The sequence below is a fragment of the Arvicanthis niloticus genome, chromosome 5 (genome assembly GCF_011762505.2).
Source record: "Arvicanthis niloticus isolate mArvNil1 chromosome 5, mArvNil1.pat.X, whole genome shotgun sequence".
Taxonomy (NCBI): Eukaryota; Metazoa; Chordata; class Mammalia; order Rodentia; family Muridae; genus Arvicanthis; species Arvicanthis niloticus.
In genome coordinates this window covers 47,659,208-47,674,909 of record NC_047662.1, presented here as the reverse complement: position 1 = coordinate 47,674,909, position 15,702 = coordinate 47,659,208, and the positions used below count along the sequence as shown (strand labels likewise).

Sequence of the window (15,702 nt, the reverse complement as noted above, 5' to 3'; positions counted from 1 at the left end):
CTTGGTGTCTTATGGAGCACAGTCGGCCTGCAGCTATATTTTAAAAATCAGTCCTCTATCTTTCCCTTCAAAGCAGTTCTTCCTAACCGGCCGCCCATGCAGTAATGCTCAGTACAGCATTACTGTGCAGCCCTTGGTCATCCAGCAAATTAGCAAACTGCAGATTAGCAGGCAGAGACCATCTTCCCTGTTTGACACACTTGTGGGGGTCCTCCAGCACCTGCTGTTCCCAGCTGCAGTTGCAATAATGTTTCCCAGAGAACAAAGGAGAAGAATTTTTACACATACTAGTCGTCCAGTGGTGGCTGGAATATAAACAAAGAGAAGGCATAATCACCCATTCTTTTCTTCTCTTGCCTTTCCCGTTATCTCTGAACACAGGACTCTTCCTCACACTGGGTCAGATACATACCTTAGTTCCCAAAACATTTGATTATTTTTCATAAGCTGGGAGCTGTTTTCAGGACACTTGACAGGAACTGACAACAGGAGTGAAGTCAGTACTAACTTCCCTCAGTATTAGCATTAGAAGGGTGGTGTGTGTATAGATGAGTGTATATGACCTTGAATGTGTACATGGCAAACATAAACAGGCTAGATCAGCAAACGGGAAGATTCTAAACACAGGGGAAAAAAAAGATGCAAACACACAAGAGGCACCAGGTGCTTCATCTGAAATATGGGAACCTCAGGAGAGATGCGGCCCTTCAGCTTTTTCAACTCTGACATTCTATGAGTCTGTCACAGTTGTTCAGCAGCTTTCTTAAGACACCCTTGACCTCTCTGTCATAAGCAGACAGTCAAAGCTTGCTTCTGAACTACAAAATCAGAGGGGGGGACTCTTAGCCCTGTCTTAGGGGGGAAGGGGTGTCCCTAGAGGACCTTGAGGCCTCCTCATAAACTGTCATATCTGTAGTGGACGTTCAGGACCTTGTGACACACTTTCCTCATTATACAAGAAACAGAACTGAAGTTGAGACAATCTAAAGTCACTTGACTAATATTTTTCTAAGCCAGAGCAATTAACTCTTTAGATTTTTAGAAATAAATACCAGATACCACCCTTTATGGGCACAATCTCCTTTAAGGATATGATGTGGATACTATTTTGGAAATTTTTTTTCTGTAGAAATCAGGATGGTTGGAAATAAAAAGAAAGGGTTAACAATTTCTTGGTATGTAAAAGGCTTTGTTCTGAAAATAACAGTCATTGCAGAACATATGGAGATGACAATCTCAGTTGACATTATACTTAAAAACTGTATCTTAGCCAGAGTGGGAGAGTGCTAAAATCTGTCCTAGAGAAAGAAAGGGTATCTCCTAACCCAGTCATCTGTGAAACTTGTGGGTTTTCCCCATCTGAAAGGACAATGTTTTAGGTGGGACACAGAGAGCCAGGCAGTAAGCCATAGGCCAGGCTAGGCACTTATTAATGCTATTTTATGATAGTGGGTTTCATGTTGCTGGGAAAAGTGGACTTTGGAGTACCCAGTCTCAGGAGAAGTAAAAAGGGTGTAGGTGCAGACCACAAATATAAAACAAGCTTTTTAAGTATTATATTAAAAGCTAGTCAGTATTTTCACAGGTAAAGAAAAATTTCTTTTTAAATGTACTCAGTATCCTACCTTGAAAGCTAGAATTTTTAAGGTTTGAGGGAAAGAGACTTAGAATTGTCACAATCACAGGATCTAGCAAGCAAAACCCTTCCAGTTGTGCCACTAACAGTGTTTGATTAAGACCAGTTCTCACATTTGCTTTTTTGATTGTTTACATGCTTGCTTTGAAGTAGTCCACAGTGATTCTGACAACTAGAAATGCTAACCCACTGAGGCTTTTTTTTTTTTTTTTGGAGTCCACAATGCGATTCAGGTTGTTTCCATAGGAATCTGGCTAATTGCTTACCAGAGGAAATTCCAAGTAGGGAAGCCTTGTGCTTGTTTCATCGATGGCGTAGGGGAACACCCACGAATGTCGCCAATACCCCAGTGTATAATGCTCTTCTTCATTGCTGTGTTCCAGGCACAGCAGTTGTTCTGCTCAGTTACTCACTGGTGCAGGGAACCTTTAATTAAACCAAACCAGAAAAGCTGCCAGTCCCACCAGAGACACTTAAATCTGCAGAAGCACTGGGGAATCCGACAAACTTTTACACCAAATGTGAGGAACGGTAGCTGGGGAAAGGGTTTTCATTCTAGCAGAAAGTGGTAGTTATTAGCCATGAAGAAAAAAAGAGAATTTCAAAATTAAATAACATATACTTTGCATGCCAAAGACTGGAAAAAAGATTTTTAACATGAGCCCTAAGGCCTGAGCTCCGGGCTATTAAATCACCATGTACAAAGTAATTGCAGAATAAATATCTGTTAACTAGGTAGTCCTTTTGAGTTTGGTAAATGGCTGACTTCATCTGAGAAATGAGGGTAGGATTGTTATTTGTTCCCAAATCTAGTCCTGATCATCCAGACAGCAGGGGGAATTTAAATAGATATAGATAGATATTTAGATATTTAGATAGATAGATAGATAGATAGATAGATAGATAGATAGATAGATTTGGGTGTGGCCCATACATTTGTGGGTTTTTTATTTTTAATTTTCTCAGGGCCATCTGACACCAAATACTTTTCAAAAACCTCTAAATCAATTGAAGTGACTAAAATTCTCTAATCAAAAGTGATACATTTGTGCTCCTGGAGCCCGTTCAGGGGTGCTGGGGACAGAAAGTGCTAGACTCCCCCAACAGCCAGGTGGTAGGCGGAGCATGAAGCTGGCCCTGTCTTGCTGTACTTGCTTTGCTTTGACAAAATGTCTCCAGGGCTTGTGAGCAGGCAGATGTCCCCGAGGAGGACACATGAGTATGCCATCATCTGCAGGAGTCTGAAAGCAAATCAGCCCTGTCCCAGCATGTCATCTGGAAGCATGCCATTCTCAAATGGGGGTGTTGTTGCTGTACTGATTTTCACTGTGACAAGCAAAGATAATTGAGGGCACCTCTGAGAGGCACATTAACTATTTCAGCCATGGGTGTCATTTAGTCCAAGGAAGGATTGGGTCAGCAGTGGAACCAATCACTACCTTTGTGCCCCCACAGGTGCTCCTGTAGCAAGACAGAGGTAATACACCATCACAAGCACTCAGAGTTCCCTGCAAAGGGAAATACAATTTTTAATAGTTAATAGGTGATAGTGATATACAGGAAAGACTTTACATGCATCTAGATATTCATTTATACTAATACTAGCTCTGCTGTTACCTTGTAAATTTAAAAGAAAACTAACCGAGATTATCAATAGTTAATAACCACAAACATATTAAGAACTAAAATGCCTATTATGAATAAGAGGCTTTATTATTTATTAGAAAACTAATAGGCACAAAACATCAAGAAAAGCAAATTATAATCTTCCCCTAAACCTCGAATGGTAATGAACCAAAGCTTTAAAAATAATTATTTGAAGGCTACGAAACCATTTATTTTTCTAACATATATTCTTATTTAAACTGAGCCTAATTAAATTCATATGAATTTTTACATAAAAAGGAATAAAAATATAATAAAATGAGCGTAACATAGTTTGCTTTTGTTAAACTGGCCCTGTCTTTTACAATGAACTTTTTCTTGCTGTTTGCTTTAAGATGAGTCCCATGTAGCTTAGACTAACCTCAAGTTCATTATGTAGGTCTGTGAACCTTTGTCCTCCTGCCTCTGCCTCCCCAGTACGGGACCACAGACTCATGTCACTGTGTCCACTAATGAACATTGTATACACAAAAATATGTCACACATTTTTAACAAAAATTTTCTATATAAATATAGATACTCCACTTTGAAAATATGATTGCAATTCTGATTACACTAAAAATAAAAGATGGGGTTTGGGTCTTACCTCTGCCACTTCTTATTTCCATTCCTTGCTCCTCTGGGCCTCAGTTTACTTTGGCAGTAATGTGGAACAATCCATGTCTCCCACCTGTTTCACAGGCCCATCTGGAGACCCAGCGAGGTCATGCTACAAGAGTTCCTTATGAAATTTAAACCCCATTACACAGGGTTCAAACTGTTCTGGATACTATTGCATGCACACTGGCACACATGTGCTCAAAAGCATGTTCACTGTTCTGTTGCAGACAAGCAGAACGATGTGGAAATCCCATCTCCCACGCAGAAGGACAGGGAGAAGAAGAAGAAGCAGCAGCTCATGACCCAGATAAGTGGAGTGAAGAAGCTGATGCATAGCTCAAGCCTGAACAACACAAGCATCTCACGCTTCGGAGTCAGCACCGAAAATGAGGATCATCTAGCCAAGGTGAGCATGAGCTAGGCAAATGTGTGTGCAGCGTTCCACTGCACACACACTCTCTCTCTCTCTCTCTCTCTCACACACACACACACTCTCACACACAGGTGCACACACAGGTGCAGGCACTCATACACTCACACATGCACACACAGACTCACACATATGTACACATTCATACACAGGCACACATACACACACATGCACACATTCACACACAGGCACACACACATTCACACACATGCACACACACTCACAAACAAGCACATACACATACAGACTCACACATGCACACACACACACAAGCACACACACACAGACTCTCACACACAGGTGCACACACACTCACACACATGCACACACACACAAACAGGTGCACACATGAGCACACATACATACACACCATCCAAGATTTAGAAAAGAAGAGGGATAACATTTGCTTTGCCATTGAGTTTTATGATGCAGAAGCTGATGTAGCCTCTTTGTTAACTGCTGGAGCACCTGACCAAAGTCCTTCTATACCAAAAGACTGTTTCTTTGTCCTGAATATAGGCTCAGTTCTCAGTAATGCAGAGTTCTTTATAGATAGAACATCCTGCTGGGGAGGATACAGAGAAAGCTTGCAGGCTGGGCTGCATTATCTCAGAGGACAAAGGGGGAAAGTATGCCTGGCACCAGGAAGAAAGTCTGCCCTGATTGGCAGGGGTTGGGATAAAATGAAGAGCCTGTGACAATGCTGACCACTGAGCCCAAACCCAGTAGTGGAGGAAGGGACTGAAAAGGTTCATTACTTCTGTAGGAGGCTGCACAGATACTGCTAAGGTCCTTGCAGCCTGGTCAAGGATGAAGTGAGCTTCCTTGGAGCAAAACTTCTTCCATGAGGCCTTCTGAAAACTACCATCAGAGAAAAGTTAATTAATGACTGAGCCAAGCCTCTGGCCAGTTATTCAAATTGAAATAAGTTACTCCCCTCAGCAGATGATTTTTGGAATAATCTCACAGCAAAGGTCTGAATGATGTTCCTTCCATGTCTGTAGGTGGCCCATCAACTCTAAGTTATTACCCACACCAGGCAGTCTTCAGCAGCTGGTGCTGATGGGCCAGCGAGTAGCAAGGGAGAGACAGGGGAACAGGACCAGAAGCTTGTGCTCATTTGAGCCGTCTTTGAAAGCAGCATCAGGTGAACATGGGGGTTTGTCAAGTATAGGTCAGCAACTCAAGTTATAAATGCAAACATACGTGGCTGTTTATAACAAAAGAACATGCAGAAACCTGTAGTTACCATGAAGAGGATATCCAGCCAGCCCACCATTCTCAGATTCTTATGCAACCAGAACTTAAACAGATGAATGAAAGACTCGGCAGCTAATTTCTCCCAAATAAAATCTTATAAAATATTTTTACAACATTAAAAATACTATTATTCTTAAATCGCTCTCATTTTGACTTGTAGGAGCTGGAAGACCTGAACAAATGGGGCCTTAACATCTTCAATGTGGCTGGGTACTCACATAATCGGCCGCTCACATGCATCATGTATGCCATATTCCAGGTGAGACAGATGGCGCAAACACCAACGGTCTGGGAACAGAGCTCTTTATATTTTATACTTCATGTTACCTTTATGACCACCTTTTCTCCAGTTTTGGATATCTACTCATGCCCTAATCCATTTTTCTAAATAGGAAAGAGACCTTCTGAAAACGTTTAAAATCTCATCTGACACCTTTGTAACCTACATGATGACTTTAGAAGACCATTACCATTCTGATGTGGCATATCACAACAGCCTGCATGCTGCTGACGTGGCCCAGTCAACTCACGTTCTCCTTTCTACGCCAGCCCTGGATGTGAGTAATTACAGTCTGTTTTGCCTACCTACTCCCCACCCCCATTTTTTTTAAAGTATCATAAATGCACAATACCTTTATAGAAATGATGCAATGGAATGACCCTGGGTACTTAAGCTACTTCTTTGGTAGCTATGGCATTCAGCAATTTGGGTTGCTTATGAAAATAGATTACCCTTCTGCTTTCCTCATTTTCCAGTATCAGTGTAATGTTCCTTTTTTCATCTTTGCCATCTGAAAGTTATTTAATTATCAGACAATGAATTAGACCCATGATTTATTTTCATCATATTCCTAGTAAGGGATACACTGTATCTCAAGGCATCTTCTTTAGTGTCTGTCATACAGTACATATATATACACTGTATGTGATCATCTAAATTGCCCAATATGTAGTCATTCCAGGCCCTTATTTTTTTTTACAAATTCAAAGTAACTGAAAATCAAGAGCAGACGGGTTAATAAATAAGAAAAACTAAACTAAACCGCTAAGAAAAACTGCTCCCTAAAACCTCGGTGGAGGTGTCTATGACTCTTTTCCTTGTAGTTCAGTCTTTCTCATGAGCTACCATAATTAGTAATGTGTCCAGCCATGCCACCACTGGCAGATGGCAATAGTGAGTAACTAGGTGCATCCAAAGTGTACTGCCTGCTGCCGGGAAAAGACTGGCCAGGCCTTATCCAACCATGTTGGAAAATCCAGTTTGGGAGGTAAAGAAAGACTGAATTCTTTGCCTGACTTTCATATGATCTGAGACAAGCTATCTAAAACAACTTGCTAAACTGAGATGGAGGTAAGGGTACTTAATCCCCCTAAGGAAAAAAACTGTGTTGCTTTTACACCCATGAAGTCAGGTAGTAGTACTTATCTAGTGTTATACATAACTATTGTTTGGTTCTAAGTTGGTTATGAGTGTTACAGACTTAGAAAAGGGAGTGTAGAATGTTTGATATGTAATAGGATTGGTCTTTCGGGGAAGAGGTAGACAGCTAACATTTGAATGAACAGAAGAGTTATGTCTTCAAGGAGGCTTAAGAACCAGCAGCCTTGTGTGCCTAACAAGAACAAGATTGAAATCACTGTGCATGGAAGAGGAAGAGGACAGAGAAGGAGGTCTTCATGACAGTGTGAAGGAGTGAAGCAGTATGACATTAGGCTTTGTTTGTTAGAAATGTTCTCAACTCTAGCCTACAGCAAACATGCAGTGGCTATGCAGATGAATTACTAAATATATGACAGCCTGTGACCTCACTATAAAATAAACTTTGGCAAACATTTTATCATACATACCCTAGTTTTGGCCTGGCAAAACTAGGAAAGTTTGGGTATGTATTACTCCAGGCTGGAGTTTAGCCTTTTCCATCCCTCGTTACATATCCTGCCTGTGTATGAAGGTTACTGTCTGCCGTGTTCCCAGAGCAGTATGACTTGCTTCTTTGGCTGACACAGGCCACACTATATAAGCATCATAGTGCCATAAATCCAAGATACCAACTACAGGCATCCACACACACCAGCAACATTGACTTACCAAAACCTCAGCCTATGGAGTCAATAAGAGATGAACTCTGGCCATTATCCTTCTCACATCAAAGATTTTATGGTGGTAAACAGAGTCTTATGCTTAATTCAATCAATATCCCAAGCTCTCATAAAAATCAAGAGTGCCTCTCCCAACAAGAGTAAAATGTGGTACTTGAACAAGATGAAACTGAAGAGTGAGACAGGTGCATTGGATGTGGAGTTAATGGGCTCCTTTGAACCCACAGGCTGTCTTCACAGACCTGGAAATCCTGGCTGCCATTTTTGCAGCTGCCATCCATGATGTCGATCATCCTGGAGTCTCCAATCAGTTTCTCATCAATACAAGTGAGTTCACCACTGCACAGTTATTCCAGATTATTCTGTGATCCACTGCAGCCTTTTCCTCCTAATGTTTTCATTACGGGTAATAACAAGAGCAATAATGAGGTAATTCTTCCATTCCATGGAAATTGCTCAGGCCTTTCCTGGATACTGTGTCCAGCTTGTCAACACAGTGTTTGAGGTGCACGGAGAACTTGGAGAGGGTCAGGGGCAAGCCATAAAAACAAAGCCCCAAAGTTTGGAAAAAATACAATATGGAAAAAAAGAATAAAAGATTTGTAGTGGCCTGGCAAAACTAGGAAAGTTTGGGTATGTATTAGTGACTCTCAGTCTTTTGTGAAACTAACATACATAACGTAGTAAACCATGAGTGTCCCTCTATCCTAGATGATAGGCAGAGATGCTAGACCTGAGCATTCCAGCCTTCATATAGAAGTAACATTCCTCGAGGAACACTGGAATAGGTACCTACAGTTCAAGAGCAAGGGTCATTAAAGGTCTACACATTTTCTTTCAACTGCCTGGCTTTGACTACAGACTGTGGAGAAGCAAGGAAAGGATCTAGTTTGACCAACCTCAGCATCTAAAGCTATCCCCGGGGCTTTATCTACTCAAACCATTTGATTTTCACGTTATTCAGAATTCATTCATTGTCTCAGTCAGTGCTCCATCTCTATGTACATTTTCTTTTGATAATATTGGTTGTCTCATTATGATCATGATTGACATCTAGTACTCACAGTTTTATAAAAGTACTGTCAGAGCCTCCTGCTAGAAAAAGCCCTCTGTTGTTTCTCCTTGTCTTTATCTTCAAAATACTGCCTATCCTAAGCTTGGGCAACACTGGTTTTCTTCTTTCAATTTTAATATCTTGTTCTTGTCTTTTAAAAACATCATCAACATAAACTTTGGGTACCTGTCTCTTTGAATGGGTTGGTTTAGTCAATTTAACGTGCTTATAGTTTGTTTCTCAAGGGAAATATAGCCACTTACAGTACTGAGACATATAAAGCATGTTTGTAGATCTATGCCCTTGACTACAAGGTTATCAGAACAAGAGGGCTTAAATTACTTCAGAGAAAGCTATGGCTTATGAGAGGGAGAGATAGATAGATAGATAGATAGATAGATAGATAGCACTATTGAATAGTAGTCACATACTACTCTTATGTGACTCTTAGTTGCTACTCTTAGTTAAGATAAAACATGTCTTAATGAGTTTGATGGCCATATACTTGGGTAGAAATATATGTCAGCAAAATATAGATAAAGCAGAGTGGAGTTGTAGTTTGGGTGACTAGCTATTGCAATTTCTGATATAGAAAACCCGAGAAAGAAAAATCTAATATCAACATTATTTTAAAAAATATTTATGCTCAGTTGTCATATTTATAGAAACCTCCAAAAGCTACATTATTGAGTCAAAATAAAATTTTATACCAACACGTCATCCTTTTTGAAGATCTAAACTCACAACTGTCAGAGTTTGGGAATCGTATATGAAAGTGAGCATAGTTTGAAAATCTTAATACATTTGATAACGCATTTGTGTTTTCATTTCATTCCTTTTCAAAACACAAAATTCACAAATACTTAAAGGAAATTGTAAGCTGAGATGAAAATATAGTTTATCTAATGTTAAATTCTTTATCTCCTATGAAAGAGAAAAGTCATATTGTGATATCTCCAGGAATCATCTTTCCTCTGCTTTCCTAGTATGTAATGACCTATGGATGATGGCTCTTGAAATAATTTAAAATGAGCTAGATCAAATTTTACATTGAAGCAATGCCAGTGTCTGCATTATACAATTTTATTACATTCTTATGGTCATCATTTTTCTTTATTAGATTCCGAACTTGCTTTGATGTATAATGACGAATCTGTGCTGGAAAACCATCACCTCGCTGTGGGATTCAAACTGCTACAAGAGGAACACTGCGACATCTTCCAGAATCTTACCAAGAAGCAACGTCAGACACTCAGGAAAATGGTGATTGACATGGTAAGATGTCAGCCTGCATTTCTCACCTATATTCGCCATTTTCTCATATAGACTGACTTGATTGAGAGTTTTAATTCTGTCTTTCACCAAGGTGTTAGCAACTGATATGTCCAAACACATGAGCCTCCTGGCAGACCTTAAAACAATGGTAGAAACCAAGAAGGTGACAAGCTCTGGTGTTCTCCTCCTGGACAACTATACTGACCGGATACAGGTACCTGACATTTAACACAAAGCCAAACTAAACAAAAGCAAGCAGTATTTAGAAAATAAAAATAAAAATTTGGTTAGTTGCATGGCCTAGGTTACTACTAAACCTTTGGGCATATTTTTAAAACAAGTTAAGAAAAATAGAGTTTACCATTTCATTTATGAAGTAAGCAATCCTGCATTCATTGAATTGCTTAGTTCTAAAATTGAGTTGCAATGTCTATTTGTAATAGAGTGTATGTGAATATTGGTCCTCAAAGCTCACATTTGCATACAAATCCCACCAAGTGCAACTTTGTGAGGTCTGATTTTACTAAATAAATTGCCATCAGCTGTTCTTTTTTCCACCCATGGGAAATCTAGAAGTAACTACTTTGGGTCATTTTTTGCAATCTTTACAAACTATGGGAAAAAATGCTAGCAGAATTTGACTTCTAATACCCCCTCCAGTTTTTAAATTAAAAAACTATCAGTCTAGGAAAATATACACACTTCATTTTTGAGGCTCTAATGGTAAATAACCAACTGTGACCAGCACCGTTGAAATACTGCTCTTTTGATGGGTGTATCATAATTATATTCAACTAAAATGTTCTTGGTACGGAGTGTACTGGAATGAGAAGGATAAGATGTTCTGGTGGCATTTATGCTTAGTTTTATGGGATTTTCCAAAATTTGATCATTTCAGGTTCTTCGAAACATGGTACACTGTGCAGACCTGAGCAATCCTACCAAGTCCTTGGAATTGTATCGGCAATGGACTGACCGTATCATGGAGGAGTTTTTCCAACAGGGAGACAAAGAACGGGAAAGGGGAATGGAGATTAGCCCGATGTGTGATAAACACACAGCTTCTGTGGAAAAATCCCAGGTATCTACACTGAGATATTTTTTTCAATGTTTTTATGAGCTTTACCAATAGTAGAACTGGAGAGTTCCTTTCTTTTAGCCAGTGTGTGTGTGTGTGTGTGTGTGTGTGTATGTATGTGTGTATGTTTTCATCCATGTGAGTATTTGTGAAGTGATAAAGAAGCAACCATACATTTAATTCCATCATATTTATCATTCCTTTGCTTTCTCCATGCATGGTCTCTATGGAAGGGCATTAAGCAAAGTTTTCAGTTGTCCAATACCTTATCAGATGTGGTGGACACATGAGCACCTGTACCCTCCATCCCCCTGCCTAGATTTCTCCTCATCCCTTCTTTATCCATGAGCTCAACTTCTTATCTGTGTTCTCCACATATCTGTTGCTCGCCTCAGTCAAGCACGATGTCACCATTACCAAAGATGAAAAAAAAAAAAAAAAACCCATCTTTGCAATGTGGCCAAAGTATCTTCCCAGTGTAAGGCAAAACAAGCAAGCAAAAAACCAACCAAACAAACAGCTGTCCTCTTGGTCTAGTTTGCCAACTTCTTAGTGACCCAGTTGTCCTCTCTGTCATGTGGGCAGGTGCCCCAAGACATCTGCCATGATGTCTTCTTCATCCACATTGCTGTTTACTTCATGGGCTCTGCTAAACATCATATGCTTGATCTGGAAAGAAAGCTTCTAACTAGAAGTTCTTAGTGAGGTTTTCTCATCCCAGGTCCCAGGGAACAAACAACTACCAATGATCTTCCATGAAAGGCTGAAGTGTTTCTTACTAAAAGCAAAGCAACTAAAGAAATTAAATGACAATGCTGTGTTATGTTATACAAGTTTGTCTGTTGCTGTGGGCTTCTTTCTAATCCCTGGAAAGCACTTTTTAAATGGCCTCTAAAATCCTTTAAACCATATATAGAGATAAGAGAAAAAAGTGAGTGGGTGGGAACAAAGTAATATCTGAATCATCCAGCCAAATTCTTGTAACTAGCACAGATCACAGCTGCCCTGATGTTAGTGTAAGTCTTCCTCATTAAATGGGAAAAGAACCATTAAAAGGCATAATATGTACATGCATGGGCACAGAATCTACACACACATAAACACATACACACGCACAACCACATACACACATGCACACGCACATATGGGGGAGGTAGGGCAGAATCTCACATATGACCAAAGTTCTTGTATATATAACTTGAATATATTAAATGACTGGCCATATACCAGAATATTGATAGAGAAAGGAAAACATAATGTCCCCAAAAGACCTAAGCTCATCTCCCAACTCAACGTCTCTCCCTCCGGCCCCACCCATACTCTGACAGGGGAATTCCATTCCCTCATTTATTGGTGCCTATTCTCTTTACCTGCCCCAATCCCCAGTGTTTCCTGTTTGTCCGACAATGAGAAGGTCAGTTTAAGGCCACTTAGCTAGCTCCTGCAGGATGCATAGCCCTTGTAGAAACCACAACAGAGCCCCAGCCTTGATTTATGTCCTTGCACACAGGCAAGAGGAACTGCTTACTTGTTTTTATTTTCCTTCTTTCTCCTGCTGGAAATAACTGCTCGTGCACTATAGATCCAAAACAATAGCAGCAGTATCCATACTGTGGAAATTTGTTTGTTTAGGGTTCGAATTGTTGTCAAGTATTTTATTATTATTTAAATAGTCTCCAACAAGGCTAATAACTAAGGCTTGGGAAGTTCCAGAAGAGTGGATGGCCAGCTTCTGTCATCTTGGCACGGTGACATATTTAATAGTTATCAGGGAGAGACTATTGAGCCAGAACACTTCAGACTTGGGGCTTCCTTCAGAGGATGACTCACAGAATCCAAGTAGTGACGAAGTTATTCCCAGTTACTTCCAGGCCTAGCTGGCAGATGTGAAAGGAAAGACTTGCAGCGAGGTGAACACAGGCTTTGGAGCCAGACAAAGCAGAGAGTAAGGCCCAATGTCTATGACTTCCAAGCTAACCTCTGTACCATGTTTGGTCTCCATGATTCTCAGTTTCCTCTTTTGTAAACAGCAGGCAACAATACTTTGCAGGATTGAGAGGTATTTGTACATATTATATATGTCCAGGGCCTACCATTTAGCAACCGATCTAATAAACAAATCTCTTACTATTGGTCTTCTTGGATCCCCTTCTCTCTTTAGATAGAAACCAAGACAGGGTGCTAGGTTTTCAAGGGCCCATGCAGTAACAGATGTGTGGTCCTCTTTTCCTCTAGGTTGGTTTCATTGACTACATAGTCCATCCATTGTGGGAGACCTGGGCAGACCTGGTTCAGCCTGATGCTCAAGACATTCTGGATACACTAGAAGATAACAGGAACTGGTACCAGAGTATGATACCCCAGAGTCCCTCTCCACCACTGGATGAGAGAAGCAGAGACTGCCAAGGTCTTATGGAGAAGTTTCAGTTTGAACTGACCCTTGAAGAAGAGGATTCTGAAGGACCGGAAAAGGAGGGAGAAGGCCACAACTATTTCAGCAGCACAAAGACACTTTGTGTGATCGATCCAGAGAGCAGGGATTCCCTGGAAGAGACTGACATAGATATTGCAACAGAAGACAAGTCTCCAATCGACACATAATCTCCCTGTGTGGAGATGAACATTCCACCCTTGACAAGCATGCCAGCTGAGCGGTAGGGCCAACCTACCATGGCCAAGGCCTGCACAGAACAAAGGCCACCTGGCCTTTCCAGTTACTTGAGTTTGGAGCCAGAATGCAAGGCCATGAAGCAAATAGCAGTTCCGTGCTGCCTTGCCTTGCCTGCAAGCTTGGCGGTGACCCGCAGCTGTACGTGGTAGTAGAGGCCAGTTCCCACCACAGCTAAATGGCTTGAAAACAGAGGAGACAAAGCTGAGAGATTGTGCTGCACTAGGTGTTGGGAAGCTGTCCTGACAGGTGACTGAACTCACTAACAACTCCATCTATAAATCTCACTCATCCCGTTGTCGGCCAACCTGTGTGCCTTTTTTGTAAAATGTTTTTGTGTCTTTGAAATGCCTGTTGAATATCTAGAGTTTAGTACCAACTTCTACAAACTTTTTTGAGTCTTTCTGGAAAAAAAGAAAAAGAAAGACAGCAGTTTCCCCTTCTTTCTTGGGCAATATCTTTGGCTTTCCTCCAGTTAACTTTTGCAAATAGGCAGGACAGATGCAGTTCTAACCACAGGCTACTTCCTTCTTTTTGTCTAATATGACTCCTTAGTGGCCCCTGCATCTGCGTCTTAGCTGTTTGCCTGCTTTGAGCACTGTTTTCCCCAGGGAAGTGTCTCTGCTTTGCTTTAAACTCATGCTCAATAAACCAGGTCTGTGGAAGAAGCTGTGCTATTTGCCATCAGTCTATGGAGTGCTCAGTCACACAAGGCCATGTTTGCAGCTGCCTCCCAGCCTCCAGGCCACTGGGAGCTGCACACCACCTGCCAGCCCTCCTCTCTCACCCCTCCTTCACTCAAGTATACTGTTTTCAATTTAATGCTGCCGTCTTTGTCTTGTACTGGCCCCTGCACTAACACTTCCCTCTCTTCCTGTTTATAACCATGTATTTATTACACAATGTACATATTGTAATGTTTTGTAAGTTATTAATTTATATATCTAACATTGCCTGCCAATGGTGGTGTTAAATTTGTGTAGAAAACTCTGCCTAAGAGTTGCAACCTTTTCTTGTAATGTTTTGTATTGTGTATTATATATCCCAAACATTGTTTAAAAGAGACATGAAGCCCCGTTAGCAGTTAAGGACAGGAATGGCTGTTGTTCCGAGGGTCTGCTGCCCTTTCCTTGTCTGAGTTCCCAATTATGCCCAACCCTTTGATGAGCTGGTTTTGCAAACAGGTTTATCATATTAGATACTAAATGGTTTATACTGAAGTTTTATTTTGTATAGTTTGATAGGGGCTAGGAGCACTGGGATGTCATTTTTTACCCGTGTTCTATCCAAGTCTCTTGGATGCATGAGTTGGGTTGTCACTGGGCTCTGCTCTAATTGTGGCTTTGATTCTAAAAAACAACAACAACAACACTACATTCAATCACAGATGTTACTGTGTATTCCCAAACTACTGACTTGGAAGAGCTAATCTCCATACTGCTCACAAGCAGAGGAGCCATGTTCAAATTCATCAAGGGCAACAAGAAGACAATGTGAATTTTTATCGTAGAATGTGAACTGATGTCGTAAATTTCGCAAATGTGAAGCTTCTGATAACACTTGTTAGGCCTCTTCCTGGTGTCAGTTTCAGTTTGTAAAATACGTGTCATGCTTCAGTTCAGCATTGTGACAAAAGTTAAAGAAAATGGCACAAAATGTGCATGACCAATGAGTTCGTACGTCTGTAACACTGCGTTGTTCCAGGTGGACGTTATATTGTTTTCAAAAGTTTCTCACGATGTATGTTATAATATTATTAGTATTATATATTGTGCTCAAATGCATTCTTAAGAGACTTTTATATGAGCTGAATAAACAAAAGCATGAATAAATTAGATTGTAGCCCCATTCATTTCATGGTCAATATATTAAAGCAGGTTGTTTTTCGTCCTCTTCTTTACCACACTTCACAAAAAAAGCAAGCCACTTTGCTCAA

The 15,702-nt window shown here is 40.5% G+C and overlaps 1 protein-coding gene across 5 annotated transcripts in view; it reads left to right on the top strand.

Moving 5' to 3' along the window:
• Pde4b (phosphodiesterase 4B) overlaps positions 1-15,601 on the top strand; it is a 604,839-nt gene extending 589,238 nt beyond the window's left edge. For all 5 annotated transcript variants that reach the window (XM_076934601.1, XM_076934602.1, XM_034501659.2 and 2 more), the window contains 8 exons: positions 4,129-4,307; positions 5,752-5,850; positions 5,984-6,148; positions 7,919-8,018; positions 9,866-10,020; positions 10,112-10,234; positions 10,919-11,101; positions 13,334-15,601. In XM_076934601.1, the coding sequence (XP_076790716.1) occupies positions 4,129-4,307; positions 5,752-5,850; positions 5,984-6,148; positions 7,919-8,018; positions 9,866-10,020; positions 10,112-10,234; positions 10,919-11,101; positions 13,334-13,699 (1,370 nt within the window). In that variant the 3' untranslated portion in view covers positions 13,700-15,601. The remainder of the gene's footprint in view (positions 1-4,128; positions 4,308-5,751; positions 5,851-5,983; positions 6,149-7,918; positions 8,019-9,865; positions 10,021-10,111; positions 10,235-10,918; positions 11,102-13,333) is intronic.
• The last annotated feature ends 101 nt before the right edge of the window (positions 15,602-15,702 follow it).